Here is a 22,454-nt window from a genome sequence, read left to right on the forward strand (position 1 = left end):
ATTCAAATTTGAGTCCTTTCACGTGTCTGTGGTGCGTGTATACACGCAGAAGTCCAAAATGGTGTATTTGCAACGGAATAAAGAAGATTCGTGGGGTAATAGGTCGAATTCAAAGTTTAGGTGTATTTTTAAAAATTTCGGACAAGATCAGTGGTGTAATTATGTATTTACCCTCTCTCTCTCTCTCTCTCTCTCTCTATCTCTCTATCTATATATATATATATATATATATATATATATATATATATATATATATATATATATTGCACTAGACAAATTCATCGTCGCTAGATTCGAAAGCCGACTTTAATAATTTTAGATATAGTAATTCAACCTTACTTTTGATCAATTTCAAATATAAGATGGCAACTTTGCCAAACTGACTTCGCAAGGCTCTTTTCTGGAATTTCAAATGACAAGAAAATATTTTATTTATTTATTTATTTAGCCGTATTGTGATAAATAGTAAATTCTCAAATTATTATAGATTCAAACTACTATGTTTTTATAGCTATTCATTTAGGGCGGGACAATTAACTTATTTTTATAAAATTTGAAATAATAAGCAAACGAGTCATTTTTTTAGAATTGAAAATGTGGAGTTCTTAATATAATTAATGTTTTTAATTATTAATTGAAAGCTTTTGTAAATAATTGATTTTAAATAACTTTCCTTGTGACAAAAATAAGGTTGCATCATTTTTAAAAGGTCTTATAAAGGATTATTTTCGGTAATATTTGAAAAGTAGATTTTATGACGGGATTCTTCTAAAATTTTTTAATCTTATTCTTATAAATAATTAGAATATATTACCTTATAAAAGACGAATATTTTCTTAATGCCTTATTTATATCTTTTTCTTAATTTAATATCGGATTCCTCATCTAATCTAAGCTTGGTCGGCTAACCGTAGTTAATGGATCCTTTAGAGTGCCTAATCCCTTCCCTTTAGGATAATTAGAATCCTTACCTAGAATCACTTAATTAAGCAGACCCTAAAACAAAGTCTTTATTTTCAATCACATAGTTTATAATAGGTGTCCTAATTTACCATAGAACTAATTAGATGGCGATTTCCTTATTTAATTAGAAGTTCGTCCAATATGTTGTACCTTGATTTGACCCGTGTTAAAATGGGGTATAACAAGTGGAATTAAATATAATTACGTTAATTTGACCTATTTATTTGATCAAATAATTACTTGGGTGGTAGGGAATTTAGTGTAATTAGGAGGGGTCATTACACTCTCCAAGTTATAATTATATATGAGCTATAGGTATTGAAATAACAATGGATTCTCTTTTGTAGTTAAGGTTATTAGGTATACCTAAACTTGTTACGGTATATATAAAGGCTTTAACACCACTAACGTAATGATAAATTTACTATACTAACATTGTAATTTGAAATATTATAAGTATATTACTTACCATTTGCTCTAGTTTATTGATCAATGCTAGCTATTAATTAGAATTAGTTCTCATTGTCACTTAAATAATGTAATTATATAAAACATTTTTTAAGACTACTAATGTATAAAACATAAAATCATATACAAATTCCTGTTCACATCTTTATACCTCATGAATCATGATTTTTTTTTTTTTTTTTGAAGTGTTAGATATTAGGTATACCTAAACAACGATAGGATATACCAAGGATTTATATATATCAATACATCGTGTATTAACGTATTATATATAATATGTTGCTTACTTTAATTTACTGTACGCTATTAACTAATGCTATTATTTGAGTTACTTATAATTATCGTTTAAATGATCTAACTATATAAATATGTTTTACACTAATTTTTTAGACCTTCATTGAATCATACATATTTGTTTATACACAAAATGTGTTAGTATTACACACTATGTCATGCCATTTAATGTAGCAGAGTTCAAATGTTCAACAAATATAATTGTTAGTTCAGGTATCCTAATTGAGGGACCATTAATATATTTAATTAGGCTAATTTTTATGTATTATGATATGAGATCAATACATGTTTTACCCTTCGTTTTCGATTTATATGCTCCGAAGGAATAACACATAACATGTTACACTTCCATACATGCATTATTTCTCAAATTCATAGAATGAAAAATATAGGGGATATGAGTAGGGGAAAAAATCATGGAGATTATCCTGGGTTATTACCTCATGTTTATGTAAAGATAGTATAAAAAGTTATTTCTTCGTCTCAATTTATATGTAGGTGTTTTATTGAGAGTGCAATAATTTATATCATTTTATGTAGGTGTTTGATTGAGAGTGCAAATAATAAAAAAGAAAGAATTTTAATCTTTGTACCTGGTTTAAATATATAAATGGTCTTATAATAAGTTGAAATGAAAAGTTTAAAGCTTAAATTATTTTTTCAAATAAGGAAGCATGATATTTTTTGTGAAATAGATCAAAAAGAAAAGTATGTCACTTAAATAGCGTAGTGTGAGGTCTCAGGCGGTTCAAATCCTAACAGAGATTTCTTCAATCTCGTTTATCTTGATTTTGATGGACAGAATCACCTGATATATGTTGTTTGTGGAGGGTGACATGTATATTAAATGATATAGAAACCCAGAACAGTTAAAACATTAAAGATAGTGGCAAATCCTGATTTTGGGTTGATAAATAAGGTATAACCAACACAGGTATTCCGTAAAATTAATTGAGATATGAGAAAACTGACATGAACACCACGGGGGGAGGAGGGGGGCAGAGGCGGAGCTAGTCTATTAAAGGGGTTCGAATGAACCCCCTTCGACGGAAAAATTATATTATTAATACATAGTTAAAATGATTTTTTTTTTTGGACTTGCACCGGGTGTCCGAGACTCTTCGAGTCCCGACTAATCCCGAGGGTGCACAGGCCTTCGGCAAGGAGTTTCCCGCAAGCGTACCACGGGTAATTCAAGATTTCACCCAATCCGATGGCCCTTAAAATATGTTTGCACCGAGTGGGTATCGAACTTGAACCCCCTTCGATGAGTTTTTCTTCAGATTTTGAACCTCTTAAGTAAATATCCTGACTCCGCCTCTGGGATTGGTTGGTAAAGGAGGAGAAATTTTAATATATGCCGACATGATGGCAGTTTTAATTCATGAAAGTTTCAACTGGAACACACTTGTGAGACACAAAAAATAATAACATATTCAGCGTAATTTCATAAATAGAAGCTAGAAAAGGGTGGTGTGGATGCAGACTTACGTTTACCTTGTAAAGGTAAAAACAAACAGACTGTTTCCAATAGACTCTCGACTCGAGAAATACAAACATGAACAAATAAAATACAACATTATTACAAAAGTACTAGGTAGCTAGAATCAAACAAGACCTAGATTGACAGCAATCTTTTTCTGTCCGTGAAGATCCCACAAGAAGTATAAAGTATTAATTAATAGCCAGGCTGTTGGAATCCATAGACAGTGAATCCTCCATCAACTGCAATAACCTGACCAGTGACATATGAAGCAGCAGGAAGACAAAGATAAGCCACCATTCATGAAACTTCTTCCACTTCTCCTGGACGCCCAAGAGGAGTTCTTGATACTACCGCATCCAGAAATTCTTTATCTTCCATCATCTGTGAATACATAGCCGTGAAAAGGATCAATTTTACCCTCCGTTATATTTTTACAAAAAATATATCGTTATTTAAGAGGAGAGCCGTCAATATGGGCCAAGCTCGTTGGACCAGTCCGACCCAGCTTGTAATTTATTTGATAGAGGTGGCTTTAGTTTTTGCAGCCCATTTAAGAACAGGGCTTTTTAGCCCGTCTCGGATAAGCCCATGGCCCCTGGGGCTTGAGCAATGTGGGTTGGGCTAGTCCGTGGACCAGTCGTAGGTCAAATACATGCAACTATTTAGATTGCTTATTAGTATTTTTTTTTTTGTTTGAAGGATATCATGTCAAAAGTTATTTAATTTTGCAATTAGGAGTATTTTTTTTGGAATGTTGGAGACTTGATTAACAAGTATTAACACTATCTAATATTGTCTGGTAATATTTATGTTTATTAACATTCTAAAATTAAATTATAAAATATTATTTTTTTAAAAATGGGCTGGCCCGTGAGGTCCGCAACCCACAGAATAATGTTGTGGGCTTGATGTTTTTGGTCCATCATTTTGATGGACCAGCTCGGCCTGACCCGTCAAACTCAAAGCTCGTGTGGACTAGCCCGAATGGGCTGGTCCGACCCGTATTGATAGCTCTATTTAAGAGGCTCAGATGTACCCATCCTCCTTTAGAACTATCCAAGGTGAACGTCTACGTAACAGTGATATATATTTTGATGAGGTGGACATCACGTGGCATGTTATCTGACTGCCTGAACCCAATTTTACTCCCTCCCCTCACCTTCTTCTACCACTAACACACCATCAGCTTCATTGCGACTGAGGCCTCTACACTTGATACCACCTTCAGCGTTTGCCGCTTTATATTAGTAAAGAATGTTGAATTGCATTAATTAGTAAAAGGATGTATGGAAATATAAGTTCGTACAAGAATGTTGAGTTTTCCGTCAAATGTCAAGGAAACCTTTTCCATGAGTTGTATTCTCTAATCTCTCGAAGATACATCACATACACCACCTTGTACTTGAAGTCCTTTGGCAGACACTGTTGCAAACATTCATTGAGCTTAGTTTCATCCCTCGAACATGTGTACACTTTTGCACCAAGTTCACCAAGCTCCTTCACAATTTCATGCCTACAAAAAACAGGAAAAAGAAAAGCCATGCACATGAGTTTGATTCTTCTTGTCCGTATCAGTTCTGAATTGACTATTCAGCGTTATGTAGGTAACATGTTACGTTGTTGCTAGCAAAGAAACTTGACTTATTTATCTTAAATGATCTGATAGTATAAAAATTTACACGTACGTAAAAGTTAAACTCAGAAAAATTATAGAAAGGATTACCCAATTCCATAAGTGCCACCAGTGACAAGAGCCACCAAACCATTAAGTGACCATCTGGATCCTGCAAACTTTGTCATTGTGTAGTTTCTTCTGGCTAATTGATTATTTATCAAATTTTATTGTAGTATATAGTTATTGTTTTGAAAAAAGTAACTGTGTCCTATAAATACAATCCGGACGAGGATTTATGAATCATTCAAACGAGTCTTTCTAGCCACGTGTGAATGCATAACTTTCTAGCCACATGTGAATGCATAGCTCTACTATTATCTTGTCATTTTCTTTCACTTCAAAAATTATTGAGTTTATATCGAATACTAGTCAAAGATAAACCCCAAAAACAGCAAGCTTCTTTGAAATTGATAAGTATGCAGAGCGGAGTCAGCCTTCTGTTCGGGGTTCGACCGAACCCCCTTCAATGAAAAAATATTTTATTTATATATAATTAAAATTATTTTTTATGTGAATATAGTAGATATTGAACCCCCTTCAACTAAGTTTTCTTTGAATATAAAATCCCCTTAGTTGAAATCCTAAATTTACTTTAAATATAAAACCCCCGTCGACCATTGTTATTTTTGAACGGATATCATTGTCATATTAAATTTTTTTTACTTCAAGTTTAATCTTCAAAAAATTAAATATCTCAACAAGTCTTGAAGTAGGGGCATTTTGTGGGCTATAAAATTTTATTAAATTTAAATTCTATGAAATTCGAATTAAATTAAATTCAAAATATATTAATCCTAAATAAATACTACAGATTAATATAATTGAATTAATTATTTAAATTCAAACATATATGAATTTAATTAATGTCCAATTTTTATTGGGCTAGCCCGTTAATTTGGGCTACAAATAATGAGCTCACGTTACTAAGTCCAAGATATAGTCATATTCCAAAAAGCCCAAATAAGAGTCACGTGTCAAATGACGTGACATGCCAAGTCAAGGGAATGAGCCAATAGGATCATGCCACATGTCCAATAAAATCAGGCCCATAAAAGGTGTCAAGCCACTCAAATTTGATTGGTCAAAAAAAATTCACCTTCATCGTGACTCTTTCTTTTCCACAACTATAAATAGGGTCTCATAATTCAGAAAAGGACCCCAGAACTCTAACAAGAAGCAACAGAAAATTCGTGGATCAAACATCACAATTTCTCTACAAAGCTCAAGCATTCAATATTCAAGAACAACCTCAAAAACCATTGAATTCAACCACAAGTCAAGATCAAGTCCTCAAATCAACAAATCAAGTTCAAATTCAAGATCAAGTTTTAAGTCCTTCAATTTATATTTGAAAAGGCAAATCAGAGAATTAATAGAGATTGTAACACACACATATTGAAATCAATAAATTGATTGTTGTAATATTTTTCTTATCTCGATTATTTATTTTTGGGTCTCAAAATTTTATTGTCCAACAGTTAGTACTCATTTCAAAATAGTTGGGCATCTTTCTAAATATTTATTTTAATTTAATTATTTTATTTATAAAATTAATAAAATTTTATTATATTTTTCTAATAATAAATCAAATGTGTTTATCAGTAACTAACTACCTTCAGAGCTAATTCCTTCCCGGTGTACAAATTTATTTGGTCGACTTTTCAAATCTACATTGTTCCATCGGTCAGGGATGCCACGTCACTTAACACGTGGCATAAGTTTGGGCCTCAAGGTGAGATGGATCTTGAAGTCCTTGATGTGTAATAAAATAAGCTTATTATTTTCATAGCCCAAAATAATTTTAGACTCAATAAAATATGGGTCAAATTCAAATTTTATATGAATTTGACCCAATAAATTTTACGTGTCTACAGATGCCCCCGACTTCAAAGCTCGTCAAGGTGTTTGATTTGTAGGACCTGTTAGAGACTAGATTTGAAGTATTTGTGGAGCCCCCCCGCCCGCCCTTTTTTTGACAAGACTTGAGCATTTTGTCGAAATTCAACTCCTCGAAGTCATCATAATCCGGGGTAGAATAACGTGAACCCCTTCCTTAGGAGTGTAAAATTCTGTTTAAAACTAAATATATCCAAACCTTGTAGGATTCGGGTATTAGTCTTAAATTGAATTTTAATAGGATTAAATAATGATGTTATCTCAATTCAAAAAGTATTAAGAATTTGACTTATTTTGGACATTTGGACGTCCCAGTTCTTCTTGAAGACAACTTTTTCAGCAAATTCCTTTTCGAAATCAAACTGGGGCCTTTCAGAGTCTATAAAAAGACATCACTGCCCCAATAAGTCATTGTAATTCAGCCTGAGCAAAAACTCAACTCCCGTTCTTCTCCTTTTTTTGCTCTTTTTTTTCACAATTGAGCTTTCGGGCACTTTGGGGCGTCTATAGAAGAAGCTTCCTAATGCATCATGGAGGTGTCTGAATCATAAACGACATGTAGTGTTGAAAATTTAACTCACGAGGCTACGTTCTACGCAAAAACCATGCTCAATTTATCTCCAGATCTGTCTATGTATCATTTCAAAATCAGACCTTCAGCTCTGTTTCGTCACTTTTTACTTGTTTTGTGCAGTCTCACAAAAACTCTCATATCTTGACTTTGGAACATCAAAATCAGGAACCATTTTTTGTGTTGGAAACTAGACTCGTAGATGTACATCTCTCAAGGAAATCACAATCAGATTGCATCCGAATCGTCCCAGATATTGCTAAAAAAACAGCCTACTAATCTTGGTTTGCTAGTTTCTTTTCAGCTTTGTGCAGTATCACGATAAATTCCATATCTTGACGTGGAAGTATCGAAATTAGGTAACGTTTTTTGAATTGGAAAGTAGATTTACAGAGCTACGTCTCACGTGAAAATCACAATCAGATTGCATCTGAATCGTTACATATATCACTCCAAAAACAGCCTTCTAATCTTGGTTCGTTAGTTATTTCAGCTTTGCGCAGTGTCACGATAAATTTCACATCTTGACTTGAAAGTATCAGAATCAAGTGTCATTTTTTGAATTGGAAAGTAGACTCGTAGATCTACATTACGCATGAAATTCATCAGCAGAAAATTTCTATATTTTCTCAGGTAAATTTTTGAAGTTGCAGCCTAAATCTTGCGATACTCTTTTTTCCTTTAGCAGACTTACCGATTAATTTAATTTCTTTGGCAGTTATTCAAACACAAAGAGGATGTTTTCAGTGATTTGAAAATATGGTGAACTTCCGTGACCAAACGGCACTGTATCCTTTACTTGAAATAGAAAACGATGAAGGATACTCTCCTGCTAGCGTCCTTACCTTGAAAGTTCATCCTCCCGTAATAGGTGTCTTCCCGCTTGATAGAGGATCGCCTGACATGTCCCTTCATCTAGATAAATGATCGACAAAAGAAGAAATTAATGTCCTTGACTTCAATAAGGTCATTAATACTACTGCTTTTGTGTTGCATTCATTTACACATGACAAGGAATCTGCTGCTACATATCCCAAAGGCTCGAGTAATGGCCTTGCTACATGGAATTGGACATAACTAGGCTTTGGTGATTTTTGTTATGTTACTTGCTATTGGGAATGGGTTGAAGATATCCTTAGCCGTAAAAAGGAGATGCTGGAACGAACCAAGATTTATGATGTTGTTTTCGACTCTTTATTCATGTACGATGTCAACGAGAATGTTTTGCAGGCCTTTTGTGAACTTTAGAATTCCTCGACTAATACAATATGTGTCGGTATCTTCAAAGGACTCCAAATATGCATTCAAGCTTCATACTTTTCTTTCTTTTTTTAATTTTTTTTAGAGTCGTTCACAGTTTAGACTCATGTGGACCAGTAGTATTTGATTTGCAGTTTAGGCTCGTATGTTGAAGAGAATTTTTGACTTGTTAGGCTCGTGCATCGAGAAGCATCTTGACTTGCAGTTTAGGCTCATGCATCGAGGAATATCATGAAGTTTATGCTTGTGCCTTAAGGAGCGGCTTAGGGAAGAATTCTTGTAATGTAACTTTCCTCCTAACCCTTTGTAATGAGGCATTGTTGCACTTTAGTTTGGTATTTATTACCCCATTTGGTTGAAGCAAATTTGCACTGTTCTTGTTTTGACTTTTGAAAGTTGGAGTTAAGAAGTCCTTTGACATTTTTTTCTTTTGCAAGCGACCAATGTCCAAATGTCACCCTTCTTGCTATTGGAGAAGTCCTTTGCTATGAATTTACTTGTCGTTTTCTTCAAGTCTGGAACCCCAATTGGTTCAAAGCTCCCAAATTGCAGCATGATGATTTCTTCAACTTTTAGTGATTCCACAAAGCGCATAGCTTGTAGAGCTTTTGAAATTGAACCTTTCATATGGTGCAGTTTGGCGCTAATATGATTTGCATCAACTGTATCACCATCATCAATGATGGTCTTTCCCTCTTGCATTAATGTCATGATCTTTTCCTTCAAGATGAAGCATTTTGTGGTGTAATGACCAACAATACGATGAAATTTACAGTACTTAGGATCGTCGACTTTGTTTGATTCTTCAGGTCTCTTTGACTTACGGAGTTTAATGACTTCTTTGGCTAGTAACTCGTCTAGAATTCCAGGAACATCAGAGTCGAAAAAGGGATATACCCTTGCTCGTAACTCTTTCAAGTTTGGTTGATTTTCCACTTCTTGCACTTGTTTCTTTGGAGCTTTCTCTTTCAATTTTTAAATTATGGAGGCCTTCTTAGAACTCACAGTTGTCGCCATAGATTATCCAATTTGGTCATCTGACGATTCATTGAATTTCATGACTTCTATTCTAGGATCAAAAATAGGTGACACCATTCTATGACTTGCAATGCTCAACTCCATGTCATGAGCGCGCGTAGCTAATTCTTCAAAAGTTTGAGGCTTAATTCCTTGGAGGATATACACAAGGCCCTAATGCATCCCTTGAATGCAAACTTCAACCACGGAAGTTTCAAAAAGTTGATCTTTACAATCAAAGCTCAATGTTCGCCAACGATTTATGTAATCCACTACAGGATCATCTTTACTTTGTCTTGTGTTTGTCAACGCCATCATGCTGACCGTACAACGGATGCCATAGAAATGATTTAGGAACTGACTTTCTAGTTGCTCCCAACAATGAATCGATTCAGACTCTAAGTCCGTGTACCAATCAAAGGTGTTGCCTTTCAAAGAGCGAATAAACTGCTTTACAAAAAGATTACCATGTGTACCAATACTGCTGCTACAAGTCTCAACGAAATGAGCGATGTGTTGCCTTGGATTTCCCTTTCTATCAAATTATTGAAACTTTGGTGGTTGATATCCAATTGACATTGGTAAGCCCTCGATTCGCTTAGAATACGGCTTTAAGTATCCTACGAAACTTTGTGATGGACCGCCATATTGTGGCTCGATGGTATTTGTAATCATATCTTGCAGTTGTTGAACTGTTAGAGTAGCAACCGAAGTAGACTCCTTCTCTTTTTGAGATTTAGTCTTGCTAGGTGATTTATCGACATACTTATTTTGCAGAGTAAAGCCGGGTGGATAAGTAGGGTCATGGCTCGATTCTCCACGGGCAAAACACTCCAACTTGTTCATCAGTTGAGCGATTTGAAGAACTTTATCCTCGACAGATTTCTTCAAAACTTCAATGGTTTGTTCCATTATTACAAACTTCTCACCCATATCAATTGCGTGGGCTATCAAGGCGTTCACCTTTGTTAAAACTGGTGAATCAATCGAATCTTTAGATTTACTAAAATTGACGTCAGTATGCTGCAGCTTCAGCCGTTATATAAGATTTGCTCTTTTTTGCCTTCTCCAAAGAAGTGAAGTATTTAGATCCGTCCCAACCACTGGTCTTAAATTTAAGCCGAGTGAGGGGACCAACAAAGCTGAGCTTATCAGATGTGGCGGTAGCAGAGTTCTTGCATGAGACATCTTTCGTATTTTTGTAGTCCATAGCAGTAGTTGAATTTGATTTACAGGAAGAAGAGATGGAGAGGAAACTTGTCCCACTGGGAGTGCCAAAATTTATTTGCAACAAATTTTCGTTAGGCTGAAAATTAACTGCAAGTAAAAATAAAAAAAAAGAATAATTTTATATAAATGAATTTTGCGGGTACAATTCTGTTATTCTTTCGATTCTTCTCTCCTTAGCTTTTCCGTGATTCGAGAGCCTTCTGTAGCATAATTCTTGAACTTCCAGATGATTTGAGCCTCCTAGAAATGTGTTTGGATCTCCAGGAATTGTCTGACAGCACTTCGTCTTGTAGAGTTGATCTCCGGGCAAAACTCTGTTAGTCAATTCTTTGAAGAGCTATTAGTCAATCCAGAAGCTTCCTCCAATGCTTGCAGAATGACCTCAGAAAATTATGCAACCCTCCTATTTATAGTTGTAGGGGTAGGCAGTCCAAGTGTAAGTAACCTCTTCTCCCTCATTTTGATTGGTCCATTCAGTTTTCAAGCTTATCACATATGTTATGTGATAAGTTGCTTGTGATTGGTCAAAATATGTCATTTGGAACACTTGGCGATGTTGTATTATCTCTTGAAGTTGACTTGGATTGCCACATCATTTGAGTATGTGGCCTTGCCTTATTGGTCTTTAATTAATTTGACTGGGATGCCACGTCACTTGACACATGACATAAGTTTGGGCCTCAAGGTGAGATAGACCTTGAAGTCTTGATGAGGAATAAAATAAGCTTATTATTTTCATAGCCCAAAATAATTTTAGACCTAATAAAATATGGGTCAAATCCAAATTTTATATGAATTTGACCCAATAAATTTTACGTGTCTACAATCTCTACTTAGATTATATAGAGAGAGAGCGCCAACTTATCTAGCACCTCTTCATTGCACTACAACAAAAAAATAATTAATTTACAATCATTAGCAGCAATATTAATGACCATTACATGTTAGTACTCTTTATAAATACCCGTAATTCTATAAGGATATGGATTCAATGACAATTATCTAATGCCGATAAAAGCTTTAGCATTCTTTGTTAATAAAGTGCATATTTATTGCTGCTAAAAGCCTTTATTATTGTAGTGTTCGCTGAGACATTTCCGTACATCCTCTTTAGATGTCCGAATCATCTGAGTCTCACCTCTTTATCTTATCCATAACAAAGATCACTCCCCCACCTTATCAGAATATCTTCGTTTAGGTATACTTAAACAATGATAAGAGTAAATATACAAAATATATATATTAATAGTGATTTATTACACTATCAATTTATGCCAAAAGAATGTCACACTTCTGACTTGTTTTAAACCACAACTTTAAAAGTTTTTCTCTTAAAATTTCATCCCCAATCAAATAGTACCGCCACATAAATTAAAGCGGGCGGGCTAATACTTATATACAACAAACATACAGTTTGTGAATAATAATAGAAAATAAATATCAATTTTTTGAGATATATATAAAGTAATTAAAGCCTTAAGGCGTCTCAGACTCAAACTCACTTACAAGTCGAATAATTATAACATTAAAATAAAATTACTGTTTAATTCACAAAATTTTACGTGAAAAAAATTATGATAATTTTTCATTTCTGGTTCTTGAATTTGAACCCCATTCTATAGCTTCTGCAACGGCTCTTTCTCGTTCTGTAATTTTATTTTCTTCTTTATTATTATGACTTTCTTCATTATCAGAAGATGTATTGGGTAATTCCGGGGCAACTTGTGACCCGAATCCCTTTTTGGATTCGACCCAAAGGAATGTGAGAGCAGTGACTACATCACTGATCGATGGACGAACGGTTGGATCTTCTTGTAAGCACATTGCTGCAATAGCAACCGCTTGATTGAAACTTCTCTTTGGAAAATCTCCTTTAAATACTGGATCTGCTAGTTCTGCATATCTACTTGATTCTTTGAAAATCGGTTCCGCCTGAAAATCAAAATAGTAATATGCTGAAGATATAAGAATTAATTGATGGCCTAGTAAAATTAAAGCATATTGATAGCGTAAACGAATCTCTACATTGTGCATGTATATAAATTAAATCCTATTATTGTAGTTAATTAGGAGTAAAATTAATAAAAAGAAATAAGTTGTATACACAGAGTTAATAAGTTTTATATTATCTAAATAAAAGTTACTGTATCACATTTTTTTTAATAACGAATATATGTTCCTATAGGTCAACTTTAACTTCTTAGGTACACAAATTATAAAAGCTCAATGTACAAAACTTAAATTATTAGTGAATTTTACCTTCAAGATATGAGAAAAAAGCATAAAAGAAAATATATAGGAACCACATATAACAATACTTTGGTTATTAAAGTATGTATGTCCTCTATACTAAAGAGTAATTTTACTTATTTTTTGCACATATATATAATATTCAAGTAAAAAATCGTCCTATTAAATAGAGGAGCTACGTAGGGCTAAGGAGTTCAATTGAATCCCATTTATAAGGAAAAAATACTGTGCAACTAGCATAAACATGATTTTTTTTTCGATTATATATAAAATGTCGAAACCCTTTTGCATATAGGAAACCCTATTCAGAAATTTGTTTTAGACCACACCTTCAAGTTTCAAACGTGACATTCTAGTACTTTCTCGAATCTCGTGCATAAATTTTTGACTCCGCCACTGACTACGACGAATCATGAAAAACAAAAACATAGTTGAAGAAGAGGGGAATGTATGTATGACTTACCCAGGCAACTAAAATCTGTTCATGTCCATCCTTAGTAGGATCAACAGCTCTTTTTCCAGTAATAAGTTCCAACAAAACAACACCAAAGCTATAAACATCTGACTTGACAGAAAGTTGTCCTGTTCTTTGATATTCTGGAGCACAATAACCATAAGTTCCCATAACTCTGGAGGATACATGGGAATTGTCACCTATTGGTCCAAGTTTTGCTAATCCAAAATCTGATAATTTTGCATTGTACTCTTTATCCAGCAAAATATTTGATGACTTCAAGTCTCTGTATATGACTGGTGGGTTGGCTTTATGGTGTAAATATTCTAGACCATTTGCTGCATTTGATGCTATTTTCATCCTTGTGAACCAATCCAGTGGAGGTCTATCTGGTGAAACATCTAAAAAATAAAATAAATTCGACATTAGGTTAATATATTTTCATCTAACAAATTTAAAGTATAAAGAAGTAAACACATAAAGATGTCAATGGGATCCAACATGTAAAATAAAAAGTAATATGACCTTGTATACGTGAGCGGAGCTATGGTACACAAAGGGTTCATCAGAATTCCTTTCGTGGAAAGGTTACACTATATATACAAAGGTCAAAATTACTTCTTATGCATTTATGCATGTATAATAAATGTTGATCCCTGACTTCTTCCTATGTTTTTACTTCATTATACTATGAATCTCCTGAATGAAAATCCTGATACTTCTTGTGCATATAATATAACTTTTAGACAAACAGGATCCGATCCCCCCTAGCTTCTAACCATTGTGATAACATGTTAGTAGAAAATATTATTATTATTAGGTTAACAATGAAATGATTGTTATAAAACTTTATTTGTAGTTAGACTTATAGATCTGATTGTGTAAATATTTTTTACGAATACGTAAAACTTAAAACTCATACCAAATAGATGATCCTCCAAGGCTCCCAAAGCCATATACTCATAAACCAGAAGTCTTTGTTCTCCATCAGCACAATAACCAATGAGGTTAACAAGATTGTTGTGGTGCAGAAGGCTCAACATCAACACCTCTACAAGAAATTCTCTGTTTCCTTGTAATCCATTACGATCAAGCTGCTTTACTGCTATAGTCTGAACAACAGAAAATGGTAGTACAATTTCAATTACAAATGATACACGGCGTCAAGGCAAAGTCATGGTTCGAACCAGATAGGCTGATTCAAGATTTTAAGTTTATGATTCTGATAGGACCGAAATAAATTAGTTATGCATATTAGGTGTAGCATAAGAACATGCTTCATTCATTTTCAATCCATCTTAACCCGCTCAAATACATTCAATCTAAAAGTATATAGTCCAAATTGACTCAACGAGCAATATTATCGAAATATTTAAATAATCTTATGTTGTTTGGTATGTTATATATAACTATATTAAGGAAAAAGAAAAAAGTTATGTCAGTTCTGTTAGGTAATGACCGGACAGAATCAAGCAACATAATTATTTATCGAGTTAAATTCAAATTCAAATTCAAACCGTCCATTTGCCACCACTTAATTGTGGTAGTAAAAGTGCAGGCTAGCTAATTGTCAACCATGTAAAAATCGCCATTGCCATGAAGTTTCAAACACCACATGCATGTAAAACTCCATGATAACAGTGACTATTTTTCTAATTGTGAATTTTATCATAACCAATCGCGTCACCAAAAAATTTCTCAAGTTTGATGTTTGAATACCTGGCCAGTTTTCTCAAGGTGACCTCTGTAAACTCTTCCAAATCCACCTTCACCAATGAGACATTCTTGGCGAAAATTCTTGGTGGCTGTTGCAAGTTCTCTGAAAGTGAAAGTTTGAGCTGCAATATTCTTGTTCTCTTCATCCCTCTTATAACTACCACCCTTTTGGTTTATTATGTTCTCTGACAATTACGCATTTCATTTATTAATTAGATAATGAAACTATTTCTATTGGCATGTGTTCTTCAAAAATAATTATGCTATAAAATTGTTAGGTTTAACTCGACTTCAAAAAGTTGAAGACCATATTAAGTAACAGCAAACTTGATCAAAGGGAAAAAATCAAAGGATATAGACATATATAATATCAATCGCAATTTATGAACCCACCCCTGATTTTTGTACCATTGATGTGACTAATATGTATGGCTTACCTTGAAGGTTCTTTACTATCGAAACCGGTGTAATAGATGTTAAAAAGATGGCAGTTGCATCGTTTAGCATGACCTCAAAAGCTAGTTTATGAAACAATAACAATCAATTAATTTGAAATTAAGGCGTAGTTGATTGATCCATCTCTCTAAGGTAACATTGTTACCATGCAGAGGTGGATGCAATATGGGCTTCATGACTTCAGCCAAATCCAACATTTTTGACGTAAGCTCTTAGATATATGCATGAAAATTCACTAAATTCTCCACAAACATTAAATTCTGAACTCATAATTTCAAAGTTACAATAGGTCAGTGACAAGAACATAGATGGAAAATGAAACACTAAAAACATATTGATTAAACATCAAATTTAAACTTGAATTTTCAAGGAATACTAAATTATGATGGCTCATTGACAAGAACATATAGATTGAACGATCAAATTAAAATCCTGAAACCGTCTCTATTTACCTGGATATGTTCGTTGCGGCGGGTAAGAACGTGGCTTATGTTGAGCCTTTGTCTTAGAAAAAGGTTGTGCTTGTTCTGGAGAGAGATTTTCTCTATGAGGATGAACAGTATTTGATTGTTCTTTCCTTTTGTTAAATCTCCTTTTATTAGATGTTTTATTATCATTATTAAACGTAAAACATGAAAAACAATTCATGTCTTTTTCTTCAAATTCTCAAAAATGAACAAAAAAAAAAAAAAAAAACCTCAAATTCTCAAATCTTGATGCAAATTGGTGTATTGTTACAAAAATAAAATGCTGAAGACAAAAAAAGATTTCTTGCTATAAAAGACTCATTTTTATAGCATTCAACCTCGAGAAAAAAATTCAAGAAAATGTGAAAGAAGGGCCTTGTTTGTTTATTATGACATTTACTTCAATTATTCTAGAGACCCAAGAATGCAAATAATGAAGAATGGTCTCTATATAATTAGCTATTAGGAATCTATTTGGCTAATAAATTTAAATTTGAATGAAATGTTTTTATTATTTTTTTCTAAATGAGACAGAGAGACGATAGGTGATGGAACCATGTTTTTTTTTTCTCTCTTTATAATACTGTCCGTAGAAAATGGAGATATAATGGAAAGGAGGATTTGGAGGAATGTTTGGTAGAGATGTGTGTGAGAATTAGAAACGCGTTCGAAGAATTTTTCGTAAACAATATCGATTCTAGAATTTTATAGAAATATATATTATTTGACTTATAGGTAGTAGCGTGACGTCCACATGATGGTTTATATATATTTCCACTATTCTAGAAAGTTTAAAATAAGAGGATAATTTATCTAGATTGTTTTTAATTTAGTAAACTAGAATGATCAATTTCCTAATTTGTTTAAATTAAAATTACATATTTACAGGCTTATATACAAATGTAATACCATAAATCAAAATCTTATAGGTCAATGTTTTATTTCAAAAAAAGTTTTAAAGCAAAGACAACTACTACTTCGTAAATAATAGTAATAGTGTTGTTCTTTTATGTCTTTCTGGTGAAAAAATTAATGAGTTAAAGGTGTAGGGTGTTGGTTAAGAGTTCGCCCGAATATAATAATTTTGCTTTAAACTCAATATTTAAATATGTATAAATTATTTGACTTAAAAAGATTAAAATGATCTAGAATTTACAAGTTTCATGTTAACTCCGCCTCGATTAATGTTCACCAACTTAAAAGGAAAAAAGACAAAAAAAAAAAAAAATAAATTGTTAGGATTTTTGATTGATTTTACTATCAAAATTAAATTTTACTTTTTCTTATAAAGAAAATAAAAATAATATCATAATTATTTTTATTTTTCATAAAAGTAAAATATAAAATTATTCCATATACATCCACAATGTAGTCGTTTACGAGTCTTGTTCTCCTAATAGTTTTTTTTTTATACTTTTTGATATTAGTTTTCAATATGTAGGTTGCTTGATCAAATTATATCAATAATTGATTTTTAGTATGTTTTTCTTTGTCGTTTGAATTATCACCACGATTGTTTGCAACTAATAGCTTCCGAATGACGCCCTTTCGATTTCGAACCCAACACAAATACTGTCAAATATACATGAACTTGTATTTTGAAAGAGCGTTTTTCAAGTATATATAACGAGATGCTCGACACGTTTATAGCTTAACATAATCCAAGATCGAGTCAAACTACTTTTATTCTTAATTGTAGGTATGATATTCATATTGTATGAGTTCAATTTTTAAGATTTTTAGTATTTTATTATTAAACACATTATATTTTTAAATTCATAAGTTTAGACCTATCATTTCATGCAATTTCAACGATTTTTTTTTTTATAATTGTGGTGTCCGGATCAGCTTGTGTGCACCTCAACTCATTTCATCGGATACTTACAACAGGTATCAGATAACTTTATCCATCAAGCCTAGACAGATTGTCTGTGTTGAAAATCACCTAGTGTTTATTGCAATTTCAACAATTTTTTTTGGATAACCCTGGTGTTCGAGCCAGCTAGCATGTATCTCGACTCATTCCACTGGATACCTGCCACCTCCCATCAGTAACAGATACCAGGTAACTCTGTCCACCAAGGCTAGACAAATGTGAAGAAATTACTTAGTTTTTTTCTCTGTTGAAAATTGAACCTGAGATCTCGTGATGCTCAACCTAATACAACTCGACGTCTGCCCCGGCCCCTATGTTGAATTAATGGAGATGGGAGGGTCCTATATGTAGACAATAATTAGCTAATGATTCCATAGTTGATAGGTACCCCCGAAATTGATGCAGCAATTTACGTTGGAAGCTGCTGTTTAGTTAATAGTCAGCAGACAAAAGCATTACGCCTACTCGTCTACTGGACGACCAAAAAACAATAGTAACAGAATTACACACTACTAATGGCATTTTGGTTGGATACGTTTTTCATCTGGTATTTGATATTCGTTGTTGCATTGCGGAGATGAGTTGTTAAGATGTGTGGATATATTATGAGAGATACGATTCGAAATGAAGTTATATGGAATAAGTTAAGAGTGTTCTTCATGGTGGACAAGATGCGCGGCGCCAGGTGAAATGATTCGGACAAGTGAAGATGTATGAGTATGCGCTAGTGAGGAAGTGTGAGAGATTGATTGTAGCAGAAGTTAGGAGAGAATGATAGAGAGAGACCAAAGAAGAATTGGGAGAATTTCTACCGACTTAGAACATATGACCTTATAAATAGTAAGTATGGAGGTTAAGTATTCCGATAGAAGGTTAGTAGTAATTGAGTGTTGTCGCACTTAGTGTGGAAAAGACATGAGCTGGCCTCCTGTTTTCTTCTTCTTCTTAGTAAATATTATTAGTTATTGCATGTAGTTTCTTATTCTTCAATGTATATTATTATGTGTAATTTCACTTATCTTGTACTTTGTTATTTGCTATTTTATTTTCCGTACAATCCTGTGTTGGACATATTTATTTAGAATCAAACATATATCGAAAACAATTCTTCTATCCTACAAAAGTATGCATAAAATCTGTGTCATCCTAATATTTTCAAACCACACTTGGGGCCCATTTGGCCATGAAAATTTTTTCCTTTTTTCCGGAAAATTTTTCCGGAGTTGAAAATTGTAGTGTTTGGCTATGAAAATTCGGAAAATAATTCTGAAAAATTTTTCTGAAAAGGGAAAACAAGTTTTTGTTGTTTTCACAATTTTTTAACTCCAATTTCAACTTGTATTATTATTATTACATATAACCCCAATCTTTTAAATTTTTACATAAAACTCTCCTTATAACATTACTTTTTCAATATTACGTATGTAGCAGTTTTAAAGAATAAGATATTTATAATTTCAAACTTAATGTTATCCTAATTAATATATATCTTTTTTTTTTCTCTCTCATCATTATTTTTATCCCTTATTTAATTTTCTTCCTTATTTAAGATATTATTTTACTGCTAATTTATATTTATACCCATAAATATATAAAGTATTATATTTATAATAGAAATATACAAAGTATGTTATATATAAAGTTTATACCATGTATATATTATATACACATGTTATATATAAAGTTTATACCATGTATATATTATATACACATATATAAATATACAAAGTATGTTATATATGAAGTTTATACCATGTATATACCATATACACACATATATAAAAATATAAAGTATAAAGAAACATACTAAGCATATTTATATATTTATGGTATATGATATAATATACCATAAATATGCAAAGCATGTTTTAGATAGAAATAATTTATTCACACACAGTAAAATCTTTCATGTATACAAAAATTAAAGAAATAAATTAGCGGCACCCTAAAATTTGATAACAACTCGTCATTTCCTATTTTTTAGGAACGGAAAATGAAGGAAATAAATTCAATAAATTCATAAAAGAATAAATTTGTTTGAAAGATAATATTTGTTACCTAAAAAACAGGAAACAGTGATCTGTTAATATAACATCCCTATTTAAAATTTTTAAATATGAGAAACGACTATTAATGTAAATATTATATATGTCATAATTGAAATTCATTAAATATTATCATGTATATTTAATTATTTTTATAATAGTGGCTAATTGTGTTCTTTTTCCATTAGTAGGTAAATTTTAGTTGGGTGATTTTGATAGTTTGTAAAAGTTAGGGCATAAAATCATATTTAAAAAAGTTTTTTCAAAAGTAAAAAAAAAAATTTTCAAAAAAGACATGGTCAAACACAAATTCAACTCCAATTTCAACTCCAACTTTAAAAAATTTTAATTTTCATGGTCAAACGGATACTTATTAGATTAGGGGGAATATAATGTTGCTGATATTATATATAATTGCATAATAATCCATTAAAACATTTCATATCAGATCTTCTCTCTTTTCAATTCAAACTCAAACCCAAACTCGAAATCTTTTTCATCTCACCGCAATCCGAACTATGCTTAAAATGCAAAATTATTGGAATGCTGTACAATATGATTGGAATTTAGAATAGGAAAACCAATAAAGTTAGATGATTATCAAATTATAGGCTCATGATAGCTTTTTGGTGGATCAACTTTCTTGGGATTTGTGCATTAAAGAAGACAAAAAAGAAAAGTCCAAAGCAACTCAAATCATATTTCACTCAAAAACAAAAGTGTACAATCCTCTTCTTCTCCTATATTCACCCACGATTCAAGCTATGCACTAATCACCTCTAACAAGTACTTTCCCCACAATATTTACAACAAATGTATTCATTAATTATAACAAAATGATAAATTGATGGAGAAATATTAATTAAAAGGAACCACAACTTCAATAAAGATTGATACATGCATATTTACAAAGACAACAACATACCAACCTAATCTTATACTCCCACCGTTTCAAAAGAAATCACTATTTTTCTTTTTAGTCCGTTTAAAAAAGAATGACTCCTTTTCCTTTTCAGCAACTTTTAAATTTTAACTTTCCATGTGGCATGTTTAAGACCACAAAATTGAAGGGCATTTTGGTATATTTGACATATCTTTAATTTAACACCACAAGATTCAAAAGTCTTCTTTATTTTCTTAAACTCCGTATCAAGTCAAACTAGATCATTTTTTTTTATACGGTGGGAGTAAGTGGGATCCGGGAACAACAGCTTTATCAGTTATCAATACTTTGTTTCTGATAAACTCCCAGCTCAAAGTAGATACATCCATATTTACATGAATAATAAAAATTTATCTTGATATTCAAGTCCCAAAAGAGAGTTATAAGTTGAAAAGGCTTAGCTAACAATAGTGACAATAACAATTAACAAAGCAAATATAGTGAAAAACTTCTCATCAGTGAAGATCGTAGACACAAAGTAGCACTAATGGCTTCCAGAATTGGTGATCAAACAACAATAAATAATGGCTTCGTTTAGCTAAGACAGATCTACGATATGTGCGCGTTCAACTGAACTTATTGTTTTCGACTTTTAACTATGTATGCAAAAATGTAGTTACATATACATATTACAATAATATTACATTCATTCTGAAGCTGGTGACTCTAGATCCTGAAAACACCGCGAACAAACCAACTTACAGATTTAATTTGATGATGGATTTGGCCCGCTAGGAACTGCATGCTCACTAGCTTCAAACTGTCTACGAGTATCACGAGAAGAAGAAGGCGACGTACGAGAATTTCTATGGATCTTTTTTGAGTTCATCAAGTTGATGGTAGCAGTAGTAGATGAAGAGGAATGGTCTGACTTATCATCAGATAGAACAACAAGGAAGAGGAAGAATAAGGTCAAGAAGAAAATGAAAGACTTTGAGTAATTAAAAGTGAAGTGTTTAGATTTTCTCAATGTTGCCATGCAATACTAATTCAATTAAAAAAAAAATCCACCCCCAATAATATGGCTGAGAGAAAGAAAGACAAGGCAAAGAAGAGTGAAAGAATTGAGAAGGGAAGTTATCTTGGAGAAATATAGTAATTAAAGTAGATGAAAGTTGGAAAAAGAAGAGAATTTTGAAATATGGATACACATATAAATTGCTTAAACAATTGAAGAATGAAAGAAGCCACTCAACATGGGAGTATATATGAAAGGTGAATAGGCAAATTTTGACTTTGGTGTCCATGTTTTTACTTAGCATTTATACCTTTTATTTAACCACAGTGATTACACCTTAATCTATCTGCTATTAACTTCTACGCGTTCACAATAAATTTTAGAGAAAATGCACTATTTCCGTCTTGAATTATAAACGAGATTGCTCAG

The 22,454-nt window shown here is 32.5% G+C and overlaps 1 protein-coding gene and 1 pseudogene across 1 annotated transcript; both read right to left on the bottom strand.

Annotated features, from left to right (window-relative positions):
* Positions 1-3,175: 3,175 nt before the first annotated feature.
* On the bottom strand, positions 3,176-5,047 carry LOC124899654 (annotated as a pseudogene).
* Positions 5,048-12,199: 7,152 nt separating this feature from the next.
* LOC107875332 (probable serine/threonine-protein kinase PBL26) lies at positions 12,200-16,887 on the bottom strand. Its single transcript, XM_016722015.2, has 5 exons — positions 16,189-16,887; positions 15,284-15,465; positions 14,487-14,676; positions 13,574-13,965; positions 12,200-12,792 (listed from the first exon to the last, which is right to left on the bottom strand). Exons 1-5 carry the CDS (start codon positions 16,382-16,384, stop codon positions 12,433-12,435), a joined length of 1,320 nt encoding a protein of 439 aa, XP_016577501.1. The 5' UTR covers positions 16,385-16,887; the 3' UTR covers positions 12,200-12,432.
* Positions 16,888-22,454: the final 5,567 nt, after the last annotated feature.

Source organism: Capsicum annuum, chromosome 6 (assembly GCF_002878395.1).
Source record: "Capsicum annuum cultivar UCD-10X-F1 chromosome 6, UCD10Xv1.1, whole genome shotgun sequence".
Lineage (NCBI taxonomy): Eukaryota > Viridiplantae > Streptophyta > Magnoliopsida > Solanales > Solanaceae > Capsicum > Capsicum annuum.

Coding starts and splice junctions, on each gene's coding strand:
- LOC107875332 (XM_016722015.2), bottom strand. CDS start 16,384: ATGAATTGTTTTTCATGTTTTACGTTTAATAATGATAATAAAACATCT. Junction 14,677..15,283: donor ACCTTGAGAAAACTGGCCAG/GTATTCAAACAT, acceptor TCTGTTGTTCAG/ACTATAGCAGTAAAGCAGCT. Junction 13,966..14,486: donor CTTGGAGGATCATCTATTTG/GTATGAGTTTTA, acceptor TTTATTTTTTAG/ATGTTTCACCAGATAGACCT.